This window comes from Acanthochromis polyacanthus, chromosome 19, assembly GCF_021347895.1.
Source record: "Acanthochromis polyacanthus isolate Apoly-LR-REF ecotype Palm Island chromosome 19, KAUST_Apoly_ChrSc, whole genome shotgun sequence".
Lineage (NCBI taxonomy): Eukaryota > Metazoa > Chordata > Actinopteri > Pomacentridae > Acanthochromis > Acanthochromis polyacanthus.
The window spans coordinates 4,031,865-4,058,818 of NC_067131.1; the positions used below are offsets into that span (position 1 = coordinate 4,031,865).

General features: G+C 39.7%; 1 protein-coding gene across 1 annotated transcript; it reads right to left on the reverse strand.

Annotated features, from left to right (window-relative positions):
• Positions 1-543: 543 nt before the first annotated feature.
• On the reverse strand, positions 544-26,141 carry tbx21 (T-box transcription factor 21). The gene is given in 17 exon segments (XM_051939959.1): positions 544-1,874; positions 1,877-1,918; positions 1,921-2,072; positions 2,074-2,125; positions 2,128-2,168; positions 2,170-2,296; positions 2,299-2,366; positions 2,368-2,413; positions 2,416-2,475; positions 2,478-2,548; positions 2,873-2,928; positions 3,500-3,624; positions 3,627-3,657; positions 4,494-4,503; positions 4,743-4,782; positions 8,826-8,980; positions 25,324-26,141. Coding segments are annotated over 17 exon segments (1,953 nt in total). The 5' UTR covers positions 25,872-26,141; the 3' UTR covers positions 544-1,545.
• Between the last annotated feature and the right edge of the window lie 813 nt (positions 26,142-26,954).

Below are 26,954 nucleotides of genomic sequence, written 5' to 3' on the forward strand. Positions count from 1 at the left end.
AGCCATAGCTGGATGATAACATCTAATCCATCTCCAACTGGACAACCACTTCCACTGAAATGGGCCATGAGATGTGATTGAAAGCTTCAGAAGCACAAAGTAAGTTGAACTTTTGGGGAAAACTTACCATGAAATGATTATTTGCGTACATGTTTAATCTGCTGATTATCTTCTTGATGAATTTTTGAAGGAAAAAGTTGAAAAGTGATGATTTCTCAGTTTGAAACTCAAGATATTTAACTTAACATGTTTGACAGAGAAAAGCAGAGGCCACAACTTGCAAATATTGTGCAATTTTGCTTAAAATCTGACGAAAACTTGTATTAGATGTGATTGAAAGCTTCCCAAACAGCAAGTAAGTTGGAACTTTTGGTTAAAAATTTCTGTGTAATGATTGTTTTTGATTCTGATTAATCTGCTGCTTGTAAGTCAGCATTTTATTGGATACTGGTCAACTCGTGCGTATGCAAACTCGTGTGTATTGAGTGAATGTAAAATCAGTGTTTTATTATTTATGGTGATCAAACATGGATTTATAAACACTGGCAGTTGCTGAATTGTCGCACAAGTTGACCAGGTACCATTTGATCAAGATATAAAGTGAAAAGTGATGATTTCTAAAGTTTTCTATGTCTGACTAGCCATTTAAAAAAAAGATGTTTAACTTAAACATTTTTGACAAAGAAAAATAGCAAATGTTGGGCAATTTTGTTCAAAATCTGACCACAAACACAAATTAGATTGTCTCTGTAAGGTATAATTTAAGCATTTTTGCAGTTTTTTTTTTACATTGAGAGCTCCTCTTTAAATATTTATTGTGCTTTTCTGTTACTTGCCTGTCAGATTTAGACTTTAAATAAATAATATTACAGTGTGAACCGTTATTAAAATAGATTTAATAACTTTGTTTTCCTGCAAATACCCACATGGGCTCTTTTCTGTTGTAAATCTAGCTTTTAATCCAGATCAGTAATTTTATAGAGACTCTGCAGATGCAAGCTGCTGCTTGTTTTCCTATTATTTAATACTCCTTTCAGTTTTCTTTGAACTTGTTCGATATGTTGCCTCCAGCTGCACACAACCTGCCGTTTCTGCTGTTGATTTGCCGTACGCACACACACAAAAGGTTGTCCTGATGCGGTGGAGACAGATTAGCTTTACTTCAGAACATGTGCTCACTAAGCTGCCTTAATGCCCCTCCATCAGTTCAAACACTTTGGCCTCTGCATTGTCGGCCTGCAGTGCCGCTCTGCCGCCACTAGTGGGAGCTGCATCGACCATGTTGGGCCTAATTGGACTGAGGGCTGCCTGAGTGTGTGCAAAGGTGATTTCGCTCATCGGGAGATGTGAACGTGAGCATATTGTGAGAGGAGGTGTGAATGGCTGAGGGTGAGAAGGAAGAGGCAGAGCAGAAGAGACAGACAGAGTGTTTGACGCAGGAAGAACAGACAATCCCTGCAGGCGTCTGTCAGCGGGCAGATATGCAGATCATTTCTTTTCAAATCTCCAGATGTTTCGAAGGCTAAAGTCACAGGTCTGCGTGGTTTATGTGACCCGGGCAGGAGTCCGGTCACATCCACTCGTGTTCAATGCTAACTTGACAGCAACCTTGAAAGTTCCTCCTGTGATCATCTTCGAGGCTTTGTGGAGTGACTGGAGATGTGGCGTTGGATGAGGTCGCGCTGCAGCAGATGTGGACGCTGCCGCAGCTCTTCCTGACTGGACAGACTGGTGTGTGTCCATGAGGCGGAGTGGTTGATGCTGGGAGATGCTGCGCTGCCGTGTGAGGCCTTCAGTGGTGTAGTAGCCGTAGTAGTCTGCGTCGCTGTTGCTGTCTTTCTCGCAGGCCTCTCCACTGCGCGGGCGGGGAGTTTCGTGCTGGACGCGTACGGCGACACCCTCTTCTTGTTGTCGCCACACCGCCCTCAAACAGGCCCGAGTCGGCCGAGTCCGATTTCACAGAGGGCGGCTCGAGCCAGGGTCCTCGGCCACGACCCCACATGTCTTTGGGTTTGTCCTGCAGCAGGGCGGCTGCAGCGACTCGGAGCGACGGAGGATGAAGCCTGGGTTGCCGGGCACGTGGAGGACGATGAGGAGGAAGACGAGGACGATATGGGTCTGAACCCAGACTGGGGCCGGGTTTACCGGGGTGGCTGAGTACTGAGGGGTGGGCCGGCTGTGCTCCAGGCGGCTGAGGTGGCTCCTGACACACTCGTAGATGCAAACGGGTGGTCTGGTAGTAGCTGAGGGCATGGTGGGTGGACGTCTGCAGGGAAAGGCTTGTAGAAACTATTTCGGAGAAATCACCGTAGGAGGCGGTGAAGTCAAGGCGGTTCGGGGCGACGCCCTGCTGAGGGGTAGGTACAGCGGCTGTGAGGGCTCGGGCTGGAGGACGGGTCTTTGTGCTGCGGGTCATGCCGATGGCTTTCGCGCTGTAGAGCGGCTGGGCAGGGCTCATGTACTGTCGGAAGGTAGCCTGAGGTAGCAGCTCCCGCAGCACTGCTGGCTCTCAGGGAGGGTGAGCGATCAAGTCGGAGGAGCATACAGCCTAGCAGGAGGAGGAGGAGGGAAGACAAGAGAGTGTGAGAAGAGGAGGAAAAAAAAGAAGGTGTTATTTCCTGCCCAAACCTCAAACAACTATCAAACATCTTCACAGCCCTCACACCCTTACTGCAGCGTGCTCGGCAGCAGCGCAGTAATTGCATCTGTTCTGATTATTAAAAGGGTGAAGTGAGCTGTGAGGACTTTAAAGCAGCGGCAGTGATCCAGTCTTACTGTTTATGGTGAGCAAATGCAAAGTTCATGTCGTCTTTATCCTCTTTAAAAGCAGAGGAACGACTGCCTCTTTTCACAATTTTTCTGAATTACTTACGTGTCGTGTCGCGGAACCTTTAGCGAAGGGTTGTGGTCTATTTTCAGCTGAGTGATCTGTGTAGGGAACAGGAGGAGGGCAAAGAGAGAGAATGTAGGCAAGAGGAAAAAGAGAAGGAGTGAGCAACCACGTAGAAGAAACAAGAGGAGGTCAGTGACTAATAATTAATGAGGCCAACATGCAGTTTCTCCTCTTATTGGAGAGAGTTCATGTGCAGCAGCAGGCAGTGGGAGGCACCAGAGTCTCTCCTTGGCATGGAGTAACCTAAGCAGCTGCTGCAGATCTAGTGTAGACGGCACATAGTGGAGACCAGAGCTGCCATGCTCAGGTCAGCTGAGGTGACGTGATTCCTAGATGAACCTGCGATGTATAGTTTACACATGCTGCCGCTTTTGGTCGGCTGTGGGATTTAAATTAGCAATGCATTTTTGATGCATGCATGCATTAGTCAGACGTACATATGGAGGAAACATGGCTCGACATGAATCATTCAATGGCAGACATCATAAAATGGTGTTAGGGAAGTTGGAAGAGGAGTTAATGGGGCTCTTTTGTGAAAGAAATCAATGAATCTTGCAGTAAATGGTAAATAAAATGAGCAACTTTTTTGCCATTGAGTTGACTTACGTCTGCATTCTGATAAGCAGTGACAGCGATGAACTGAGTCTCTGGGAAGACGAAGGTTTGGGCTTTAGCGGTGAGGAAGGGGTCCTCCGATCCATCCTCCTTCACCTCCACGATGTGAAGACGAGTTGGTATTTATGGAGCGACTGGAGGACGATCATCTGCACACCGGGACAACGACAACAACAGGGTCCTTTAAAGACTATTTGTTGAGAAGTTTTTAATAGAAACAGACAGGAAATGGAGGAAAATATGACGACATGCAATACCAATAGTCAAAACACAAACGTAGAGCAGTGGTTTATGTTCTTAATATGATTCCTGGATTTATTGAAAGTTTGTGGCCACTGATTGCACACATAGTGATGATGATGATGTGATTTCTGATAATCATTTAATCTTGTTTGGTCCATAAAACGGCAGAAAATAGTAAAAAGTGTGTTTCCAAAGCCCAAGATGACATCTACAGTACATATATACTCAGTTTAGTGTCACAGAAGTATAAAGAAACTAGAAAATTTGACATTTGAGAAGCTGGAATCAATGAACATGGACTTTTTTCCCTTTAAATATTACTCAAAGATCAAAGTTAGAGGTCTGTGCTTCTTAAAGACATAACATATATATAAAAAAATTAAAATATTATAAAAGCTCCTTGAAAATACTATTTCAGATTATTTTTTTTTTACTCCCTTATTACTTGTCTTTTCTGCCGCTTTTTTGGAGCAGAGACAAAAGATGCAGGAAAATATAACTAAATGCAATGCCAATAAACCAAAACCTAAATAAGAACAGTGGCGTTTGCAATGCTCTGGATAGGATTCCTGGATTTTGTTAAAGGTGCTTTAGCCTCTAAATGAGCACAGCAATGACAAAAAACCCCATCAGAAACAACAAGTTGGGCTGCAACTAATGATGGTTTCTATTGTCAATAGTTTTTGCGTCTAAAATGTCAGAAAAGTATTTTAAAAATGTTTCTAAAAGGACCAAGGATTACATTCAGGTTGCTGCACAGAGGAGTAAAGTAACAGAAAATACTCAGAATTTAGAAGCTAATGTGGACTTTTTCCCCTTAAAATAACTCAAATTATGGATTTATTATTAAGACAGCTGGAGATTAATATAACAAAGGTCTAAAGGTGGAACTGTGTGCTGTACCTGTGGCCACGTTGTTCGGTGCTGCCCTTGTGTGTTGGTGAGCTTCAGTTGGCTTGAACGACACTTTCTGTCTCAATCCAGGTGAAGCTCCTGTGTTGGAGAGTCGGGGTGCATGTACGTCCTGTTACCTGCAGGCAGCAAAGCAACCTTTAAGTAGAAATATTCCAACTTATAGTGGTTAAACCCAGGCTAAACTAAAAAAAATAACGATTAAAGCTTCCATTCGGCACCTTAAATTAAACCTTAACAGGATTCACGTGTTAAACAGCCAAACTCGCAGCACTGCAGGTTTATTCTCACTTCCAACAAGATAATTAAACAGCTCCGAGTCTCACGTGAGAATAAATCAGCCAAATGAGAGAAACGGAATCAGCAGCTGCAGTTTTGTGATTTCTGAGTGTTTAAAATGACGTAGAGCTCGGATAAGGTGGAGGAATAGATTAAGTGGAATTAAAATAACAGATCAAAAACGACACGTATGCGTCATTGTTTACATGTTTTCTTCCATGTCTCGTGAAGGAACTGAACTAGTTGCTCAAAATACTGTTGTTGACATAATTTTTGAGGGAAAAGAAAAGATGTAGATTGCCTCGACAAATTAGACACATAGATATAATTATATTAGAAGATATTTGCATTAAATACAAAAAAGTGTTCCTAATAAATATATTTATCATAGAAAAGTCAGCATGTCAAATGTAAATCTGCTTTAAAAAAGTCATCTTAATGTATTTGATTGTGTATAATAAGACAGAACACCGTTTCCATCATATTTCACCTACAAAAATGCATTTCTTCTGTAAGGGACGCTATTGTTGTCATTCCTTTTGTATTTTCAGCGTCGGCACCCAGATTTTTCACAGCGTTACCACAGTGACCCGCTAACCTTAAATGTGCGCACCACATAAATGCGCTATTAAGTCTAATTGAGTGATGTTGTTTCACCACAGTTTCCACAACTGTAGCGCATCAGCAGTCACCTTTCCACAACACCTGGCATATGTGTGACAACACCTTTACACTGTCTCTCATTTAGACAATTGTGGTTTGTCTGCGATCACAAAAACTAATCTGGGTTCTCTGGTGCTGTTTACTTTTTTTTTTGCGGAGGTGTGAGTGAGAAGAGATAATGAATGAAGAGAGAGGAAAAACAAAGACATGGAAGCAGACATGAAAAGAACAGAAAGTCAGATCCAGTGTGTTGAATGTTTCTGAGATGAGAGGCTGAAATTAACAATATCTGTCATAAAATACTGAAGGAGAAGCATTTGTTGACTAATCTGAACATATTCTGGCATTGAAAAGTGATAACAGGACGTTTCTGGATGCCACAGATGATGGAAAAGTGGAACCAAGGCTGATTTTTATAGCTGCTGGAGAAACATTCAACTCAGTTATTTGTTTTATCCACGGCTTTAAAACTACTAAAATATGTTTTCAGTATGTTTAACCATCTGAAACCCAAAAACATGTTTGAAAGGCATTTTTTTCTTTAAAAATTGCCAAAATTGCACAATTTGTCAGAGCCACAGCTGTTAAAAACAATAAGAATCACTGGATTTTCAAGTTTCCAACAGTCCTTGAACTACTCATTGTTTAAACCTAAAAATAACAGATTCTAAGCTCTTTGCTGCAGATTTTGTTAAAGAATAAAACCCTCAAATATTCTGAAAGTCAGCATAACTGAGAAGATGATTTATTCAGCTGTGACCAACAATCACACGACAAAAATTCAGAGAGTTTTTAGAAGTTTACACTGAATCTTAGAGCAAAATGGGACAATAAAATAAAGCAGCAGGGCTCAGAAATAACGTTCAGAAGTGCAAGTAGCTGGAAGATACGTCCAGCATTCATCGAATGTGAAAACCACCTAGTTTTGTAGAGTAAAAATGTAGACGGTTAAACATCTACATTATGTGGAAACTTATTATTTTCCATTTTGTCTAAGCTGTCAGGAGAACAACCTGTGGAGAAAGTTAACTGCTCTATAGTGCTGCTGATTTCTTGTTACCGCTGACATCCACCTGATACGTTCTATCTGTAATCAAGCTGATATATTTAGTTTAGCTGCAGCTGAAACCTGAACCTCAGCGAGTACAGAAACATTTGCACAGATGCTCCAAATGTCTAAATGTTTAAAGAGGCGCAGTGAGGTTCCTGAATCCAAACTTCATTTCCTGAAGCCCTGTAAGTGCCACATATTGTCTAAAAAGTGCCATTTTGTCTCACGTTGTTTTATCTGGCACTCAGTTATCCTCGTAATTTTTAAATTTCTCTTACATGTATACATGAAACCTGAATCTCAAATAAAATGAAATAAATTCAGACGGAATACATAAAAACTGAAACAAACTCTTGCATGTCTCCTGTTATTTAGTCCAGCAAAGTGTTGGATAAAACTACTACAGCTGGAAGTGGGCTTCACTGTAATAAAAATTACTAATATTTATTTATTTTTTAGTGTGTTTGTTTGTATTTTTTTAATTAACATCTTTTTAGAGATGTTCTCTGTGTTGTTAAATTACAGATAAGTAAAATCACAGAAAAATGGGTTAATTGTGGAAAAAAACTCCTGAAAAATGTGAAATAATGCTTATAATAAATTACAGCAATTTTACAGCATTTAAATTTGAAAAAAAAAAAACGCCTTTATTCACTGTCATTTAAAATAAAATATATGTTTATAATGGGTTGAAAAATGATTTTTGAAAAGTGTTATTTTACACAAACATATCTTAATAATTTTCATAATTACTTCTAAAAAAACTGGCCAAAATTGTACGTAGGGTCCACATTTAAAACAAAAAAGCATTTTTAAACAAATATTAATGTATTATTCGATAATTTGTAGCCATAAAATTACAGTTTTACTGTATGTAAATCTGCTTAAATATAATTAGCTTGCAGATATTTGCTGAAATTGTCACAGTTTGACAGACATAATATTCCACCATTTTTTTATTTATTTTTTTTGGCACTTTCCTATCAGATTGTCACTTTTTTTTTCTTCTATTTGACAGTGTGGCATTAGAGAACATAACAGGAAAGTATAATAAAAGTATTAATTCTGGAGATGTTTCTCTAGAATTTGAACAAAATAGAATGACTTTCTTCATCTGATGAAGTAAATAAATAACGTTTTTACTCATTTCTGTGTTGTTCGGTCACATCCTGCAGAACGTGCAGAGCAGTTGCTGACTTAAACAACAGCAAAGTCAACATCAAAATGTCCACAAAAGCCTCTCAGACTACTGGTGCATCAGGATGCACGCCTCGGTTGCCCTACACTATGCATGCCGATGTGCTACATTATTGCTGAATAAACCACATCCTCAACATCCTCCTGGCTGCCTGAGCTGAGCTGAAGACCTGTCGCCTTCTCACAGACTGACCAGACTTCGTGCTCATCTGCCAGTTTTTTTGAATTTTGCTTCAGGAAGCTTCAGAAATATCGTGAGCTTTTCTGCCCGTCGTTTCTGGCTGCTGGGGGTGGCAGTATGATGAACAGAAAATATGGTATTTAAATGAGGTACTTCGATGGATGATGACTAAGAAATGCCCTTCAGATTCCAAGAAATCTGCTGTTTGTCAGCTTATCACTATCTGAAATTAATGATAATGAGAAGATCAGAACAACAACTGCTTTCAGTGAGTAGCAGACACTTTTTATCACCAGAAGTGAAAGTGTTTATCATGCAGGACAGCCTGTTTCAGGGTAAAATGCTGTAAATAATATTATTGGATTAAACTGCCAATGCATTTATGTGTGTATCGCTTCAATACTGCAGTTTATTAACATGGGATTGATTCAATATGTATTTCTGCTATTTTTTTTTTATCAATAAGAAACTTTATTCATTGACTTAAAAATAGTAACTAAAGCTTTAAAGTAAATAAAATTCAGTATTTTCCTCTGGAATGTGATGCAAAAGCATAAAATAGCATAAAATGAAATTTAAAAAGTACAAGTAGCTCAAAGTCATTTTCTGTTAACGTTTATTTTTTGCATTTTTAATCAGTATCTTTCCATATGTAGCTTTCAACAGCCACCGCAGCCCCGTTTATTTGAGTTGTAATGCTGTTGAATGTAAATAGTTTTCTTCTAATCAACAAAATGTGCCATGCACACAGCAGGAATACAGAGTTTTAATCCAAATATTATGTGTCGTACCTGGCATGTTCCCTTCTGCTTTCCCACACTGGACCCACTTGCCGCCCTGGTACCTCCAGTGGTGCTGATCGGCCAGAACCACGTCCACGTAGACGTTATAGTGGGCCGACGGGTCCAGAACGCTGATATTGAAGCTCAGAAAGGGGAACATCCTCCTGAAAAAACACAGGAAGATACATTTGATCAGTGTTGGTACTTTTTGTCCACATAAATGTATATATTTTTTTTAGAAATGCAAACAAACCTCATCATATAAGTAACTTTAAATGGCATTCAAAAGCATTGACATGACAGCAGTGATGTTCCTGGGTCATATTTAATTATCCAAAAATGGCAGAAAAAACAAAAAATCCCAACAAATATTGTTTATATCTCATTAACTCCATTACTCATCATTTCAATCCATATTTGGTGTTCTTTACCTCTCACAGATCATGGTTCAATGAAGATTATTCACTTTATTCATTTTTAGAGGATGTGATTTCGAGAGATTATACCGTATTTTTCACGCACAAAATCTCAATAAAGACTTTCAGTATTTCAGCAGCTTTGCTTACAATCAATGTAAAATTCAAATGCAAAAACTGAATCATTTCAAACCAGTTGGACTTAAACTATAACTTCTTCTGCTACTGAACTGTAAATATTTGATTTTAAATGCATTTAGGTTGTAGTAGTTCACGTGGAGTTGAACTCTAGAAAACAAGGTCAACACTTAAATCTTGTTACATGTAATTAATATTAGTTCAGTCGTGCTTATTGATGACACAGATTTGCTTTCCATGTTAATGTCTCCTTGTTAAATTATAAATGTATGGAGCCAGCGTCTGAAATTGAACCTAACCTACATTAATGGTTTGCATTGTTTTCATTAGTAAGAGAATGAATGATTTATCGTTTATTATAGAGACACAGCAAGTATATGATGCCATTTTTTATTTATTTTTTTTAGAAATTTAGCCATGACATTAAAACCACTGACAGGTGAAATGAAGAACATTGATTGTTCTGTTAGAATGTTAGTAGGTGGGATTTATTAGGCAGCAAAGTGAGCAGTCAGTTCTTGAAGTTGGGCGGCTTGAGGATCTGAGAGACTTTGACAAGGACTGTAGTGTTGTGAGAGCCAGAGCGTCTCCAAAACAGCAGGTTTTGCGGAGAGTTTCCGGTACGCTGTGGTAAGTATCTACTAAAAGAAGTCTAAGGAAAGACCAGCATGAACCGAAGACGACATCATGGGCACCCAAGGCTCAATAATGCATATAGAGAATGAAAGTTCGATGCCACAGTAGAGTTCCTGTAGCACAACCTGCAGAAAACCTCAATGCTACTCTGATAGAAATGTGTCAGAACAAACTGTATGAACCTGAGTAGTCTCCATGTTGACTCCAGGCCACCACTGAAAGCTTCTACAATGGACATATGAGCATCAGAACTGGAAATGGAAGAAGTCGAAATTGAGCTTTCTTTTGCAACATGTGGTAGTTGGTGAAGAGATGGCAGCAAGATGCACTTTGACACCAACCTAAACATTGCTGCAGACCATGTACCTTGCATAGCACTTCCTGAATAATACTTTCTGCCGCATTGCAAACATTCGGCAATGACAGAGTTCAAGAAGTTGACTCTAAATTCGCAAGATCTCAATCCGGTATCTGTGGGAACAAGTCTGATCCATGGTGGCCCAACCTTACAACTTCTTCCTTTATTTAAATATCTGCTGCTAACTTATTGGTGTCTGATACCAATAGATCTGTAGAGATCTGTAGAGTCCAATGTCAATGTGGAAAAGCTATTTTTGTAGTACAGAAGGAATCCAAACATAATCTTTTAGGTGGATTTCATGTTCTGTAACTTCATTCCTTCAGTCTGAAGGGGAAACTAGAGTGTTATAGGTGAATTCACTTGGATGAATTTGAATAAACCTACTTAACGAGACAGGATTCGTCACTTCACTAAACTCCTGCAACACCAGTAACAAAACCACATGCAAGCAGCAAGTATAATTTACACCCACAGAACATTTCCTAGTCTGACATGTTTAACACATCACTCTCCTTTAAATCATTTATTGCAGTTTGCCTTGATTTGTACAACTAATGGCTCTTTTCTGCAGCTTCTACTGTCAAAAACGGCCAGTTGTGGGTTCCTCCTTCCCCCAAGCAACCATATATTTATAAAGAGACCAATAAAACCCAGTGTGGTCTGTGTAAATTTTACACGTACACTGTATTTTAGTAAGACAGTCTATTGCTGTGAATGGCAGGACAGTGAGTGCTCTTTGAGGAGAACATACCTCCAGACTACAAGACTCTTTCTGTTCATTCACCATCTGAGTCGGAGTAATGGACGCGGGGTGGAGGCGACGGCTGACACTGTAGGTGAATATTTTATGCCGCAGTTAATAAAAGATGCCCCAGAAGCTGCTCTTGATAGCTAGGAGCTTTACATGTTTAACTTATTTTGATCAGTGAGGTCTACAGTGAGACGAGGTGACGGGGAGGTCAGGGAGTCCCAGGGTCCACGACCCAGAGAGGAGAAGATGGGTTAAAGAAAGGGGGGGGAAAAAAAGACACTGAATACACAAAACTACAAACTCACCATGACAGACAGACCCCGCTGATATTTATGTATACAATAAACAACCAGAGTGCATGCAGTGTTGACAGAGAGGCACTTACGGTAGAGACCCAGCAACTCTAAACATGAATGGTACAGTGAATCACATTTATCCCTTTGTTTTCACTCAGTTGCATCATCATGCAGTGGTTCGACCTTTAGGGCTTAGTCACTTCATTCACCATGAGTCAGATGAGATTGATGTTCTTTAATGTCAAATATGGACACAGCTGGTTAGCAGAGTTTACTATAAGGAAGGAAAGCAGGCAGTGTAGATCAGTTTTATTGTAAACAAGCTGAGAAATCTGCAGCTTCCTCGAAGCTCTAAGACGTTGTAGTTGTGGTTACAGGACAGTATTTAGACGTATATACTACACACATAGTACAGCTGTGGCTGGTGGGAGTGGCTTGAACTTGTGGTTGAGTTAAATCTGACCAAATTTGAATTTTGGCTTCATGATGGTGCAACAGGAAAAGACAAATGACCACCGAAGTCTTTTGGAATCATCATCTAGGTGCGTTGAATACTTGCACCAAATTTGATCCCAATCCATTAAAGATTTATTTAGATAGAAAGGGATAGCAAACATCCACTGGAGACCATTAATGTCTGTATAAAATCAAACAACTATGGAGATATTTCAGTCTGAATCGAAGTGTTGGATCAGCTGACAACCAGTGTTGTGGTTGACTCATTTCTGGTTTAATGCACCTCGTTATCATTGTGCTGTACAGGAAACGTTAAGACTTGTTTGTATTTCTTTAAACCGATCACAATCATCTCTGCAGTGCTAAACCCAGCATGTAGCGATGGTGCTGGTGCTAAACAGTGTCAAGGGGAATAATTTTTTTGAAACCTCTGCATGCATCGAGATGCCATAAATATGCCAATTCTGTTGACAAACTAGCAAGGCTTCCCTACTGCAGAGCAGCATGTAGGTTGTTGCTTAGAGGATGTTGTTGTTGTTCACTGTAGGAGGCGATTTTGGAAATGTTTTCCTGCCAAAGGGCAGGAGAAAGCCACATAAAATGCGAGCTGAAATGGCACACGAATACCAGAAGACTACACCTGATGAGTCCGACAGATGATTTTTTTCAGCAACACGTTGAGGTTTCTACGACCACCGTAATTCTTTTCTGATATGTGTCCAAAGGAGTGTTTATGGACACGAGGGGTCATGTTGCTGCCCATCGTTGGACGTTCGATGAGTGTGCCACTATGCATTGTCAATCTAGATGTTTGACAGGTGCAACTGTATGAACACTGGCTGCACTGGATTGGATGTCCACTTCCTTCTGAGATGCAATTCTTGTCTTTACATTTTTCTGTGAAGCCTTCTTTGGGCTGAATTTTTGCCAACTTTGCAGTCGGCTTCGTGGTAAACGTCTATGACAGAGCATGAAAAAAAGATGTGTATGTCCTTGGTATGGTAGTACAAGAAGGATTTCTGCTGATATTTGGGTATTTGTAGGGTTTATCTTGTTCACTGGCATTGCATCTCATGCTTACTACAGAGAGTGAGTAAGTCAAACAATGCATCAATTAACAACAAACAAAGACAACAAACTGACGCTGCTATCTGTTGTTCTACTAGAATGGCTAAAAAATCTAGCTTGTTTTAAGACAAAGGAACTCTTCGCGCATCTATTCATAAGATGAACCCAACTGATGACGATCTGGGAATTTGGGAAACATTAAAAACCTGCCTACCAGTTGGAATGCTCCTGAAGCTCACTAAAAAGCATGTTTAATCATATTTTTTTCACTAGTACCAAATCGCCAGGCTAGCTGCTTTCCCCTACTTTTGGTCTTTTTGCTATGCTAAGCTAACTGGCTACTTGCTAATACACGCTGCACAGACATGAGAGTAGCATCCACTCGCTTTAATCGTACTTCCTAGAACGTCGAAGCACAAATGCAGGCCACAGAGCGTGCCGGATTGATTTCCTTTACTCTGACATGTTATGTGCATGTGGATTAAACTGCGATGCGCTGTGGGTCCATGTGAGGTCACCAGAGTGCAGTCGGTGTGAGTAAATTAGGGCAACATGTTTGACATTTGGCCCAGCTGTTTTACACTGGCTAACAGCTCCTGAGGCTATGGAGCATTTGTAACGAGTGATGGGCAGATCACGCTGCTCTGCATCCCTCTGACAGGTTCAATGTGAAAACAGGGATTATTTTTATTACATGTGCTGCCTGGAGTGAGGCTTCCAGCACAATTCTGTATTTTTAAATCGAAGTTTGAATGAAAACCGTTTTGAATGAGGGATTTGCCTGCAAGTGTTTTGTATAATTAAAATTAAACTGAAAGAGCACAGATGTGATTACCGTGTTCTATATTTTGTATGGCTTAGATTAATTGTTTTCCTTTATGATCACCTTTTATTTATGTTGTACAATATTTCAGTGAGAGTATAGCAAATGAATCAGACTTAATGTCTGTCTGATTTGTTCTCTTAGTAAAGAAGGAGGCTAAGCTTAAAATCATACACTGTAAAATAATATATGTATTTTTTAAATTTTGCAATATTTGACATAACAAGGACTTCTGGACAAAACACAGTTAAAACAAAAACTGTAAAGAACATGGGAAAAAGTTAGAATACAATAAAACTGTAATTTTGCTGTCAGACACTGTAAAAAAAAAACTAATTACTATCTGTAAATATAATAAAAAATATGTTTTTAACAGTCAATATGTGGATTTATACTTTAGTCCAAAAGCTATAAAATAACAAAACAGGGGGAAAAAACAATCCAAAAAATAAATATTTTTTCTTTCAAATAGTGGTAAGCTTAGGAAAATAAGGATATGATTTAAATACAATAAAAAATAGTATAATTTTAGAGTCGAACACTGTAAAAGAATTAATAGCTGTTTGTAAAAATATAGATTTTTGATGTATACAATTTTGGCCTGTTTTATTAAGCTAACACATAAACTATATTTTTTCTGTGATTTTTACTAGTCATTATCTGTAATTTAACAAAATGGGGGAAAATCTGTAAAATAACATGAAATTATTCAAGAAAATCTGTTGAAAATGTGAAAGAAAATCATTTTTAATGTGTAATCCAGTGTAAGAAGGTACATAATGCTGCGTGTTGACAGGGCTGTTTAGGTAAACTACACAAAGTGCTGTTTTAGCTGAACGTAAATGGACCTTATTTAAATTCAGCGTTTCCTCCCTGCAGCAGTCGGATCATTTAATGGTGTAAAAACCAAGCGAGGTGTGTAAAGAGACGGATAGTTGGAGGCTACAGCGACACCTGGAGGGCCTGTCCGGATTAATGAGCGTTTCATGTGTGTGTTGCCTGAATCCGTGTGCATACGTGTGTTTATATAAGCAAACTAATGAGTTAAAAAGTTAGTCACAATAGCTGTCGGGATTAGCACAAGTCAAGCGCCACATGCCCTGAAAATGGACCCGTTTATTCGTTATATTTAAAGTGCAGATGGTTGGTTGGGTTGATTTTCTGAAGCAATGAGGTGATCTGATGTTTTTCTGGAAAAATGGAGTGCTATCCTTGTTGGTATGCATCAGAAATATTAGAGAACTAATGATTAATATTTAGTTAATCTTCAATACAGGCTGACATTGTTCTCCTCTCTGTGTGCTAATGCTAATGCTAATGCTGCTATAAACCAACATGGTGGAAAGTGGGACTCATGGCATCTTCTTAAAACCAGTTTCAAACTTGAAAATGAAGTTAAAGTTGTATACTGGCCGCATCCGGACAAACCAGAATACAGTCACTTCATTAAAATAATGCGTAACCACATTCTGCACAAGTGTGTTTACGTTAACCTGCAAGATATATATCCTAAAAATCCTATTTTGTGAATTGGTGTCGTGTTTTGCAGGATAATGCAATATGCATTGATGCCTCATTAAAAATGTGATGTGGATACTGAAGAATTAAATTGCTCTGGACTACATTTTTTTGGACAATTTTGAACGTTTTCGATTAAACTGTGATAGTTTTCTGAGCATTTTCTTTCTTTGTAGACTAGTCAACCAGCACAATAATAATAATATAAATAATTAATAATAAACTACAGTTGAGGGGCCAGGATTGAAACTGAGATACAAAAAATACAACTTTCAAACACCCAGTTCAGCGCTACAGAGCCCCCTATAGGCCACATTGGGTACTTTTTTGACACTTTTCTGTTACTTTGTGCTAACTTTTACATTCGCTCTGATTCATTTGCACAGTTGGTATTTGGGAATAATCCAGTTTTAATACCCAGGCAGTTGTTAGCGGTGATGCAATCCTTTACATTATGCATTTGTCGCTCATTAATCCTTTCAAAAAGCTGAGCTGAGAACGTTTCTGGCCGCTGGCTGCGAGCGCAGCTGCAGCTTTGGTCAGTTCGATGACAGAACTGGTGAATCAGCTCCTGTGGTTATGTTTTCCAGCTGCGATGGTGCAGATTTGTGCCTGAGCAGCCACAGCTGAGGGTGTACGAACTGCAGAATACAGCCCAGGCTTTAGCTATAGAGCAGAGGAAATGTGACCTTGAGGGGGCGCCGTAGGACACTTCCCATATTATCAATACTTTAAACTAGAAGAAATGCAAACAAAAGAACAACTCTCTTGTTGGTAGATTGATGATTTTTTTATTTCTAAATGTGTTTTTGCATCCTCTTTGTAAGTTTTTGTCGTGTACTAAGGCATCTGATACTGATAATTTCATGTCTTCGAAAGAATACAATTTACATTTTTGACAAGAAATCCCACCAAAAGACTAAAACCAATGATGTGTTTCACCTCAAAGCCATTAGTTCCTGCAGTAAATGTGTAAATATTTTTAAATAGCAAGAGAGGAATACTGTTCAGTGGCACATTAATAGACATTCGGTGCTCTGGTGGGTGTTTCCAGCATCATAATGTTGTCTGTGGGATTTCTGATTGAGTTTCAGTAATTTTATGACAACACTTGAGCACTGTGGCATTATGTCATGATACTGTTGATTTCTTGCCTTAAAAAAGAATAAGGCAGCAGTCATTTTACATTTTTGAAAAGAAATTCCATAATAAGACTAAAAACAATAATGTTTCATCTCAAGGTCATTAGTTCCTGTAGTAAATGTGTAAATATTAAAAATAAGTCACAAATATGTAGTTGTTTTTTTTAAATAGTAAGAGAGGAAGACTTTTCTGAACATCTGGCATTGTGGGTTTGAACAAATGTTGCTCAAACTGAAACAAATGCTGTTTTTGTTGGGGACTATGTTAAGTGGCGGATTAATACACATGCGATCTAGTCTAGTGGATCTTTCCAACATCATGTTGGTGTATGTGGAAGTTTTGATTGAGTTTCAGTAGTTTTGTGACAGCAGTTGAGCACTATGGTACTATATGATCTGATACTGTTGATTTCCTGCTTTTAAGAAAGAATACGGCCGCAGTTTTTGCACATTTTTGCCCCGAAATTCCCACAAAAAGACCAAACTGATAATGTTTCAACTGTGATGCCTCAAGGCCCTGAAATCTTGTAGTGAGTGTTTAAAATAAGTCACAATGATATTAATATTTTGAAAAAAAACGAGAGGAAGACTTTTCTGAGCATCTGACTGGAGTAAATAGAGTATTTGTTGGGGACTATTTTCAGTGGTGGAATGATATTTGGTGCTCTAGTGGATATTTCTTTGAATTTCTGTCATGCAAACATCTAAAAATAGTTGAGCAGTATGTCATCTGATCCTGTTAATTTCATGTTTTATAAAGAATAAGGCTGCAGTTATTTTTTGACAAGAGATCTGACTAAAACTAATGATGTGTTTCTCCTCAACGTCATTACTTCCTACAATTCTACAATTTCATTTAGCAGACACTTTTGTCCAACGCGACGTACAACACAAGCAAGAATTCAGACACAAGGAAAAACCTGTAGTAAGTGCAAAAGTGCTTCAAGTGAGATTGGTCAAAGGTGTTGCCATCAAGTTGCAGAAGAAGTGCCAACCACCCCCCCACCCCCCACCCCATTATTATTATTTTTTTTATAACTATGTCAGTGCTGAATAAGTGCTGGGTTTTGGACCACCTGACTTATTCTACCCCTAAGGTGGAGTCGGGCAAGTGACTTCCTATAGTAAATATGTAAACATATAAAACAAGTCACAAACATATAGTTGTTTTTTTAAATAGTAACAGAGGAAGACATTTCTGAACATCTGGGCACTTTGGGTTTGAGTAAATCTTGCTCAAATTGGGGTAAATAGAGTGTTCGTTGGGGACTATTTTCAGTGGCGGATTAAAACACATTTGGTGTTCTGTTGGCTATTTCTTGAATATCTGTTGTGCAAACATCTAAAAATACTTTCCAAGAATCTTTGTGAAGAAGCACTGAAATGGTATAAACTTCTTCTGGTTCCTGTTTTTTAATGATGCCTCTTTCTGCTGGGAGCACACTGACGCTCTTCTTACCCTTCGCTGGTAAGACAAAACCCTTCAGTGAACGGTCCCAGTTGGGTCTTTCTGGCTACACGGCGAGTCCCGTTTAACAATCAATCATAGTTCCTCGGTGAAACACAATCGTGGCAGCAGCTCTTTAGTGGCCTGCAAAGAACAGGTGAAAGGGCTCTTCTTCCACTGCCGTGTTTAATACAAGTGAAAACAGAAACTGTGCTGCTGCTGAGCCCATGAATGGATCGATCCGCCCACGCTGTGCCAGAGTAATCTAGAAAGTAGATCGAATCTTGTTGTTTTATCTTCACTGATATTGTCAGTGCACTTATTATAAAGGCTTTTATAGGAAATCAGAACTTGAAAAGGGGGGAAACCGTAGAAAACACAACACAGAGGGGCAATTTGCATGCGGGGGTGGCTAGAAGGTTTTCTGTACAAAGTTCACCGAAAGAAGCAAAGCAGTTATTTTCAGTGTGGTACAGGCCGGTACACGAGCTACTCTGACAACAGATGCATGATTTATTTTTACATGGCAGCTACAACCACAAGAAAACAGCTCTGTCCACTTTGTTTTAGCAAATCTATTTGGAGTGGGCTAATAGACAAATGCTAAAAACCTGCAGTCATGCATCTGCCAGACAGACTCCATAACCTACCAGCCAGCCTGCCGCTCTGATTCATAGAAACCTGACAGTAACAACAAATGTCTTCCCTCAGCCCCATCCAGGTGTGCACGCACAGAAAGACTCATAACTGTAGTCTTTTTCAGACAAAATACCGCCGAGGCAGATGAGTGTGGTGAACCAGCCAGTAATACAGAGACGGTGACATTTAAAAAGGAAAAAAAGAAAAATCAAAATAAACTGTGTGGATGTTGGAAGGGTGAAGGGGGTTGGGTAGACGGAGGACACGGGAGGGGAAACCACGGGGGGAAACGGAGGTTAGAGAAAGGGAAAAGGAAAGAGCAGAGGGTGGAGTGAATGCAGGGAGGGCTGCTGGTGGTGGTTGGGTTTTTTTTTTTTTTTGTCCTGGAGGATGCGAGGCAGAAGCTCAAGCAGAGGAGAGGAACTGGGTATTCACCGGGGAGAGGACTTTTCTACATGAGCGCACCCGCTGATTCATCCGGACAGGAGTTCAGGTCCAGTTTTTGTCACCGTGGGTGCGCTTGATCATCTGTGACGAAAACATGCCAGTCTACAGCTGCTGCCGGACACAAGCACTCTTTAACACGCAGACGCTCTGCTTTCTGTGTTGACTTATCGCAGAGGATTGCAGCCACTAGAGGTGTTGAAATTTCCATTTTGGACTGCAGGATGTCATCTGATACTGTTGATTCCGTGCCTTATGAAGAACAAGGCTGCAGTTATTCTATAATTTGTCAAGAAATCCCGTTAAAAGGCCAAAACTGACGAGGTGTTTTGCCTCAGGGCCCTGAAATTCTTATAGTGAATGTAAATGTTTAGATTTATACGTTACTCAGACTGGAGTAAACAGTGCATTTGTTGGGAACTATTTTTAGAGGCGGATTAATACACATTTGATGCTCCAATGAGTATAGTTGATATGTGTTTAGTAGTTTTAGGACTACAGTTGAGCACTGTCATCTGTTGCTGTGAGTTTCATGTCTTCTAAAGAATAAGGCTGCAGTTATTATACCTTTAGCCAAGAAATCCCACAAAAATACGAAAACAAATGACGTGTTTTACCTCAAGGCCATTAGTTCCTGTAGTAAATGTGTAAATATTTAAAATAAATCACATATACAGAGATTTAAAAAAATAGCAAGAGAGAAAGACTTTTCTGTGGCTGATTAATACACATTTAATGCTCTTGTGGGCGTTTCCTGCATCATAATGGTGTATGTGGGATTTCTGATTGAGTTTCAGTAATTTTATGACAGCAGTTGAGCACTGTGGCACTATGCCATCTGATACTGTTTATTTCCTACCTTAAAAAAGAATAAGGCAGCAGTTCTTTTAAATTTTTTACCAAGAAATCCCATAATAATACTAAAACCAGTGCAGTGTTTCATCTCATAGTCCTTAGTTCCTGTTGTAAATGTGTAAATATTTAAAATAAATTACACATATAGAGATTTAAATTAGCAAAAGAGAAAGACTTTTCTGTGGCGCATTAATACACATTAGGTGCTCTAGTGGGTATTTCCATCATCGCGGTGGTGTATGTGGGATTACTGATGTGTTTTTAGCCATTTTTGGACAACCGTTGAACACTGGCATTATGTCATCTGAATATTGATTTTCTACCTTTAAAAAAAAAAGAATCATTCTGGAGTTATTTTAGATTTTTGAGAAGAAATCCCAAAATAATTATAAAACCAACGATGTGTTTCACCTCAAGGTCATTAGTTCCTGTAGTAAATGTTTACATTTTTCAAATTAGTCACAAATACATACATACATACATACATACACACACATATATATATATATATATATATATATATATATATATATATATAAAAACCAAGAGAGGACGCCTTTTCTGAACATCTGGGCACTGTGGGTTTAAACAAATGTTGCTCAAATTGAAGTGAGTAGTCTTTGTCGGGGACTATTTTCAGTGGTGGATTAATACACATTTGGTGCTCTGGTGGGTATTTCCAACATCTTGTTGGTGTATGTGGGATTGTTGATTTAGTTTCGGTTGTATTAGGACAGCAGTTGAGCCCTCTGGCACTCTGTCATCTGAAAAAAATACGGCTGCCGTTTTTGCCAAGAATTTCCTATAAAAAGACCAAATTGATAATGTGTTTCAACTGTGAAGCCTCAAGGCCCTGAAATCTTGTAGTGAGTGTTTAAAATAAGTCACAATGATCTGAATGTTTTGAAAAAAACATAAGAAAGAAAGACTTTTCTGAACCTCTGGGCATTATAGTTTTGAGTAAATGTTGTTCAAACCGGAGTAAATGGTGTGTTTGTTGGGGACTATTTTCAGTAGCGGATTAATACACATTTAGTGCTCTAGCTGTAGCAGCAGGATGTTGTTTATGGGATTATTGATGTGTTTTTAGTTGTTTTAGAACAACAGTTAAGCGCTGTGGCATTATTTCATCAGGTACTGTTGATTTCCTGCCTCATAAAGAAAAAGGCTGCAGTTATTTTTATAAAGAAATCCCAAAGAAAGATCAAAACCGATGATGTGTTTTGACTTTGATGTCTCAAGGCTATTGGTTCTTGTAGTACGTGTTTCAAACAGGTCATAAACATATGCTTTCTTGGAAAAAAGTAAACAGCTGAGCATTGTTGTTTTCAGCAAATGTTTCTTAAACTGGAGTAAATGGCGTGTTTGTTGGGGACTATTTTCAGTGGCGGATTAATACACATTTGGTGTACTAGTTAGCATTTGTAGCAGCAGGAAGAGCAGGATGGTGTATGTGGGCTTCTTAATGTGTTTTTAGTAGCTTTAGGGCGACATTTTCACATACAGATGACAAATATTAGGCTTTAGATAGTTAATAATTGGATTAATTCATTGTTTTTGTGATTTTCACTAACAGTGAGTAAAAACCAAGCTTCCAGACAAGTAGCCACAGTTTAAATTTTGCATTTGATTATCTCCACAACAAATAAGCAGCACTTCTCTCAGCTTCAGCATTTTCTATCAACCCTCTCAGAGAACAAATATAGAGAAACGCCAGTGAAAAATGCCGGTGCTGAGGCCAGCAGGAACGGGCCTGTGGCTGAAGATGTGGCAGACTTGAACCACTCAGTCATTAGAAGAGGTAAGAGGAAGTGCTCATTTAGCGATCTGAAAATATTGGCACTTGATGTTTCTGTGAAAAGCTGCAAAGACACACATAAACAGCTGAACAGGAAGTGACAGGTCATACTGTCAAAACCTTGAAATAGTCCCACTTCTGCTTTCAGAGAGAGAGAGAGAGAGAGAATGAACACACATGACTTCCAAACATTCCCCAAAAGGGCATCTTGCACTGAGAGTAATAAAAAGTCTTGCATTTTTTGTCTCATATGACACGTTTAACAGGAATGCCTGCAGCCAGGCTTCATGCAGAAGACGCCCACTCTCGTTTCCACGATGATGCAAAGTGATCAGTTCAAAAAATATGACATAGCTACTTTGAAAAATGAAATAAACTAGAGAAATTTTCTCTTAGCCGCTAATTTCACGCTAAGAAACACTTTGTAAGGACAAAACTTTTCAGATTAGAAGATTATTTTGATGTTCTGGTTTGTTAATTCTACATGAGACTTTCTCTTTAGTGACTCATTCCACTTCCTTGCAGTCACTACCTCCTATTCTTGGGAACAAAACAAATCAAAGGATTGTTTCCTCTCTAAAAAAAAACCTACCAGACATCAGACCGTTGCACGTTTGGAGTCAGTGGAGCAGAGAGAGCAGATGAGCATGATTCCTCTGAGTCTGAAGTTTAGCTCGTTATTTCCCTAAAGGTGCTTTTTCATGGTAAGAACTTAGTCAGAACCTTCTTCTTCCTGTTTGGTCAAGGCATTCTTTGTAAGTTTTTGTTGCCTGCTGGAAAATATATCAGTTTTTGATCCAATTCGAGGCACATTTCAGCGTGATAACCTTTAAATGATGTTGATTTTGCACGATTTTGTTTAAAAAAAACTCCAGAAAAAAGTTCCCTTAAATGCATGCACTTCTTGGAAACCGCTGCAGGGAGAAGTTTGTCTTCTTGACTCATACCTGAACCAAGAACACAGCAGGTGTAGGATCAGCTCAAGGAAACAAAAGCTTCACTTTCTCTTTTCGGCTTTAGTCACTTGAATTTACACAAAAAATCCCATTATTTAGCACCTAAACGCCCTTTCTGACCCCCGCCCCACTGTGCAGCGCCGTGGTGAACTTTGCCTGAGTCGAACAGAAGCCGAGGAGCCTGAAAAGGCACCGGCCAGTGAGGTGATCTGAATTTAGCTCATGAGAAGTGCAGATGAATTCGGCCCTCCTTTGCTACAAGCCATGAAAACGCGCCTCGATTTCAAAGCCCAGGTGTGGCACACGAGCAAAGCCTCTGAGAAGATCTGTCAGGTTTTACAGCCAGCGTCTAGTGGAGGCTGAAGAAAGCAGAAAAAAAGAGAATCTAGCCTTTTACTTCCTGCACTTCAAAGGCGCCTCACCTTCCTCAGCGTGGCCATCTAAAGCCTCGGTGCTGTTTGACCCTTCTCTCTACATTTCTCTAGAATTCCTTTCACCCTGTTCTCTGACAGACACCAGGGTTTTGATTAACATTGCAGGCCCTCTCTAAAATCACAGCAAAATTACTGTGGGAGCCTGAACTCGGGATGAAATTTTAAGAAGGATATCGCCTCTGATATTGATATTTTTTTTCGTGTTCTTTTGCTCAACTTCTCCAAAATCTTGCAGAATTTTATGCATTTCTTTTTGTGCGTTTCGAAAAGTCTCACCTCCATCCATCGTTGTGCTGCAGTTCACGTGAGAGAGATAAAAGGCACAGAAGGTTTTCATTGTCACGATTTGAAATTTTCGCAACATGAGGTCTGTGGTTTTTGCAAGACACGAAAATTTGCTTTTTGTCACATGTGGAAAGGAGAACACCTCCGCGCTTTTCACAGACCCTGGTATTATTGTGGCTAATGTTTGCTCAGGTGTTTGGCGTGAGAATGTTTCTTGTTTGCTCTCGGGGGGAAATTAGCCGGTTTAAAATAAAACTTAGTTAGATTACATGAGCGGACAGATAATAGCTACTGACCACAGTGAGCAGTTTCTAGAGAGGAAACTGCCACAACTGGTTATGTCAAACGACAGGACGGACACACACACACACACACACACACACACACACACACACACACACACACACACACACACACACACACACACACATCTGCAGCCTGAATCTTTGTGTGCATTCACAAAAAACTACACACATGCTCAAAAAAACGGGTAATTCATAAATTATCCATAAATTTTGCACTTTTTTTGCTCAGGTTTGGATACATTTCAAGAAATCCACTTTTTGCTTCATAAAATGAGTCTGAACTGCACACAAAATAGTTCTTCAGTCAAGCAGAAAGCAGAGAAACCCTGCAGGTTGAACATGCAGCTGGCAAAATGAAATTCTTGATTTAAAACTGTTAAACCTGAAGGTTTTAAAACTCAAAAAACGCGTAAAATTGACAAAAACGCACCAAATCAAGTTTTAAATGTGAATTTAATTATGAGATTATGTGAATGAGCATTTTACTGAAGTTATTTTAATTTTAAAAAAATGAAGGCTTCAGCGCACAGTGGAGTCATTGGGAATATATCGGTGTCCTATAATGTGACAGCGCAATTGTTTTCTGTGCACAGATCCGAGCCATGAGAAACTTATGGCCTGAAACCTTCTGTCAAACACAAGTGTCGCACATTAGAGAATAAATCCTCCTCGACGTGGCTGCATCTTAATGCTCGGTGACCTATCAGAGGAGCCCGGCAGCGGCGTCTCTTCCCTCTCAGGTCAGGAGCTTCTGAGACCTGCTGCAGCTTCTCGCATGTTTTTTTAATCACAGCCTCCCTGTTATTATTATTTTAAACCTGCATATTCACAGTCGAGGTTTAATTATCGAGAAAATCCTGCATTCCTGTGAGTGTCATCAGCTCAGAGAGTTTGTTTTATGCAAACACAGGAAGGGAACGTGCGTTTTTTTATCGATTGCGAGGTGAAGAAAAGATGAAACACCGTCAGGAAAAGTGAAGTTTCGCATCCAGCGACGGAAAAAAAAAGTCAGAAAATGTGCGTTTTTTTCCTCTGTTAAAAAGGGAAAGCGTCATTTTTGGCTGTTAAAACGTGAAGGCACCACAGTGACTTCGGAGGTCAAGCAGCCTGCAGCTTTGCAACAACTCTTGTCTAAAATTAATTTAGATTCGCTCAAAAGGCCAGCATTCAGCTTAAATTACAATTAACTACACAAACAAGGCCAATCACTGAATTTATTGAGGCACATCTTAATTATTTATGTAAATTTTGCAACTTTGTGCAAGTTGGATTTCTTATAAATTCTCTCAGTTTAATATTTTCCAATCATGACTCTGCTCGGAGCAATTTTATGCACAAACTTCCACCTGTAAATTGGGTGTATGTATTACACTAAGCAGAGTTTCTGTTGTTCTTACCATTAAGCCAACTAAAACCCCAAAGCTGCCAACACCTCTGTCAGCTGACCAGCGATGAGGTGGTGAAGCCTGCAAAGTGCTGAAGTGCACAGGAGCTGAAAGATGCGTAAAAGCGATCCTTGACGCGGCAAAGTTATTTAACCCCCATGGAAAAAGTGTCTGTCTGGTTCGATTGTGCTGAGGATGAGAATGGTGTATGTGTAAAATGGAAAATATGTAAAATTAAAAGAGCAACACAGAGAAATTTGTACTTTTTTCACTCAATTCTTTGCAAAAAAAAATTGCAACGTTTGATTAGTGCGAAAGAAAAAGAGAATTTGTGGATTTGTCTGTTGAACTCACCTCCCCTGTTTGGTGATTATCATCTCGGTCTGGAACTTGTGGAACTTGGCCCACAGCGGGTAGTTATTGAGCAGAGCCTGAGTCTTGCCGCACACCTGTAGCCCAGGTAAAGGGTAGAGAGACGGCCGCTGGTAGCCGTGCTGAAAGCTGGCGGGGTAATTCTCCGGGGAGGGAGAGTACACGTCTTTAGCGCCGGTGGGAAACCCGTCTCCCGCCGCGGGGATGTAGCCCTGGCCGGCTGCGCTCCTCGGCGGAGACCGCACGCCGCCGTACGGGCAGCTGCTCAGGGTCTGTGCGTAAAACCTGCCGGGCTGCGCCGCGTACCCTCCCACCGCCTGCTCCGAGTGGTACGGCAGAGCCAGAGCGTCCTGGCCGCCCTGAACAGAGTCCGGGTAGTAGAACCTCGCGTCCTGAATCCCCATTTTAAACTCGGCTAGATCCTTGCCGCCGCGGTGGAGGTGACTGCTGATGTCGGCGTTCTTTCCGAAAGTTTGCGTTTCAGTCCCATTCAACATGCTGAGGTAGAGGTTGCCACCTATGCCGCCCATTTGCAGCCTGGCTCCCGGACGGTGTCAAATGTCATAAGTTTGCGCTCTGGCGTCCAACTGAATAAGAAAAAAAAGGGGGGGAAATCACAAAACAACACTGTGGACTTTTCGCCTCACCTAAAGCGCACTGACAGGAATTTAAAGTCGACCTCCGCCGCTCAGAGGACCAGATCTGAAATCATCCCTCTCTCGATCTGATTAGAATATTTGTCTAGAAACTTATTTGTGAGCCGAGCAGGTGACTGTCTTGTCTTTTTTGACGTGCGGAGTCGCTACCAGTGACTCAAACACATGCTCGCGTTTCTAAGCTATGATATATACATTTAGTAAGTGGTCATATTCTGGAGGTGTGTCTGATGCGGAGGGGGGACGTGATAGGCTCCAGATATGAAAGCGCCTTCCCCTCATCACAACTCCACAACACTCAATTACACACACGCTGCCCTCTGCGCTGTATCTGCTCTGTTTCTGCGCAATATATTTAAATATGGACACTTGAAACATTCAAAAATAGCTGCTTTAAATGTTAAAAGGATCAAAACAAAGTTTCTTGGAGACGTTTTACGCATTTTCGTTGCGCACGTTAATAATTAATGATATGATTAGGCTGTTATCACGCAAAAGTAAATATTTTAATGGATTTAGAGTAATTCAAACTAAAGAAAAATAATATACTACTGCCTGTCATTAATTGGGCCAATAATTTCACTTTAGACTTTTAATTTTAAGAAATTCATATCAGTCTCCAGTCATGATTTAGAGATAAAATAGAATATCCTGCCTTTGTTTCTACATTTTGCTGTCGTTAATCTCATAAATCCTATTTTAAAGAGACTGATTTGAATTATGTTATAATGACTTCTTTTTTCCCTCACTGCTCAGTCGAAAAAAACCCTATTTATTAGCCATTTCTTTCTGAAGTTGAACCTTATTCGCTATCAAATTGTGATTTATTGTAATTTATCAAGCACCTGAAAAACATTTCTTTAAAAAAAAAAACTCCTCACCCACTCTGTGTCGCGGGATTATTCACCTTTTCGGGTTTTCCTCACCAAAAACCAGCAAACGGTCTGAATCATCAGC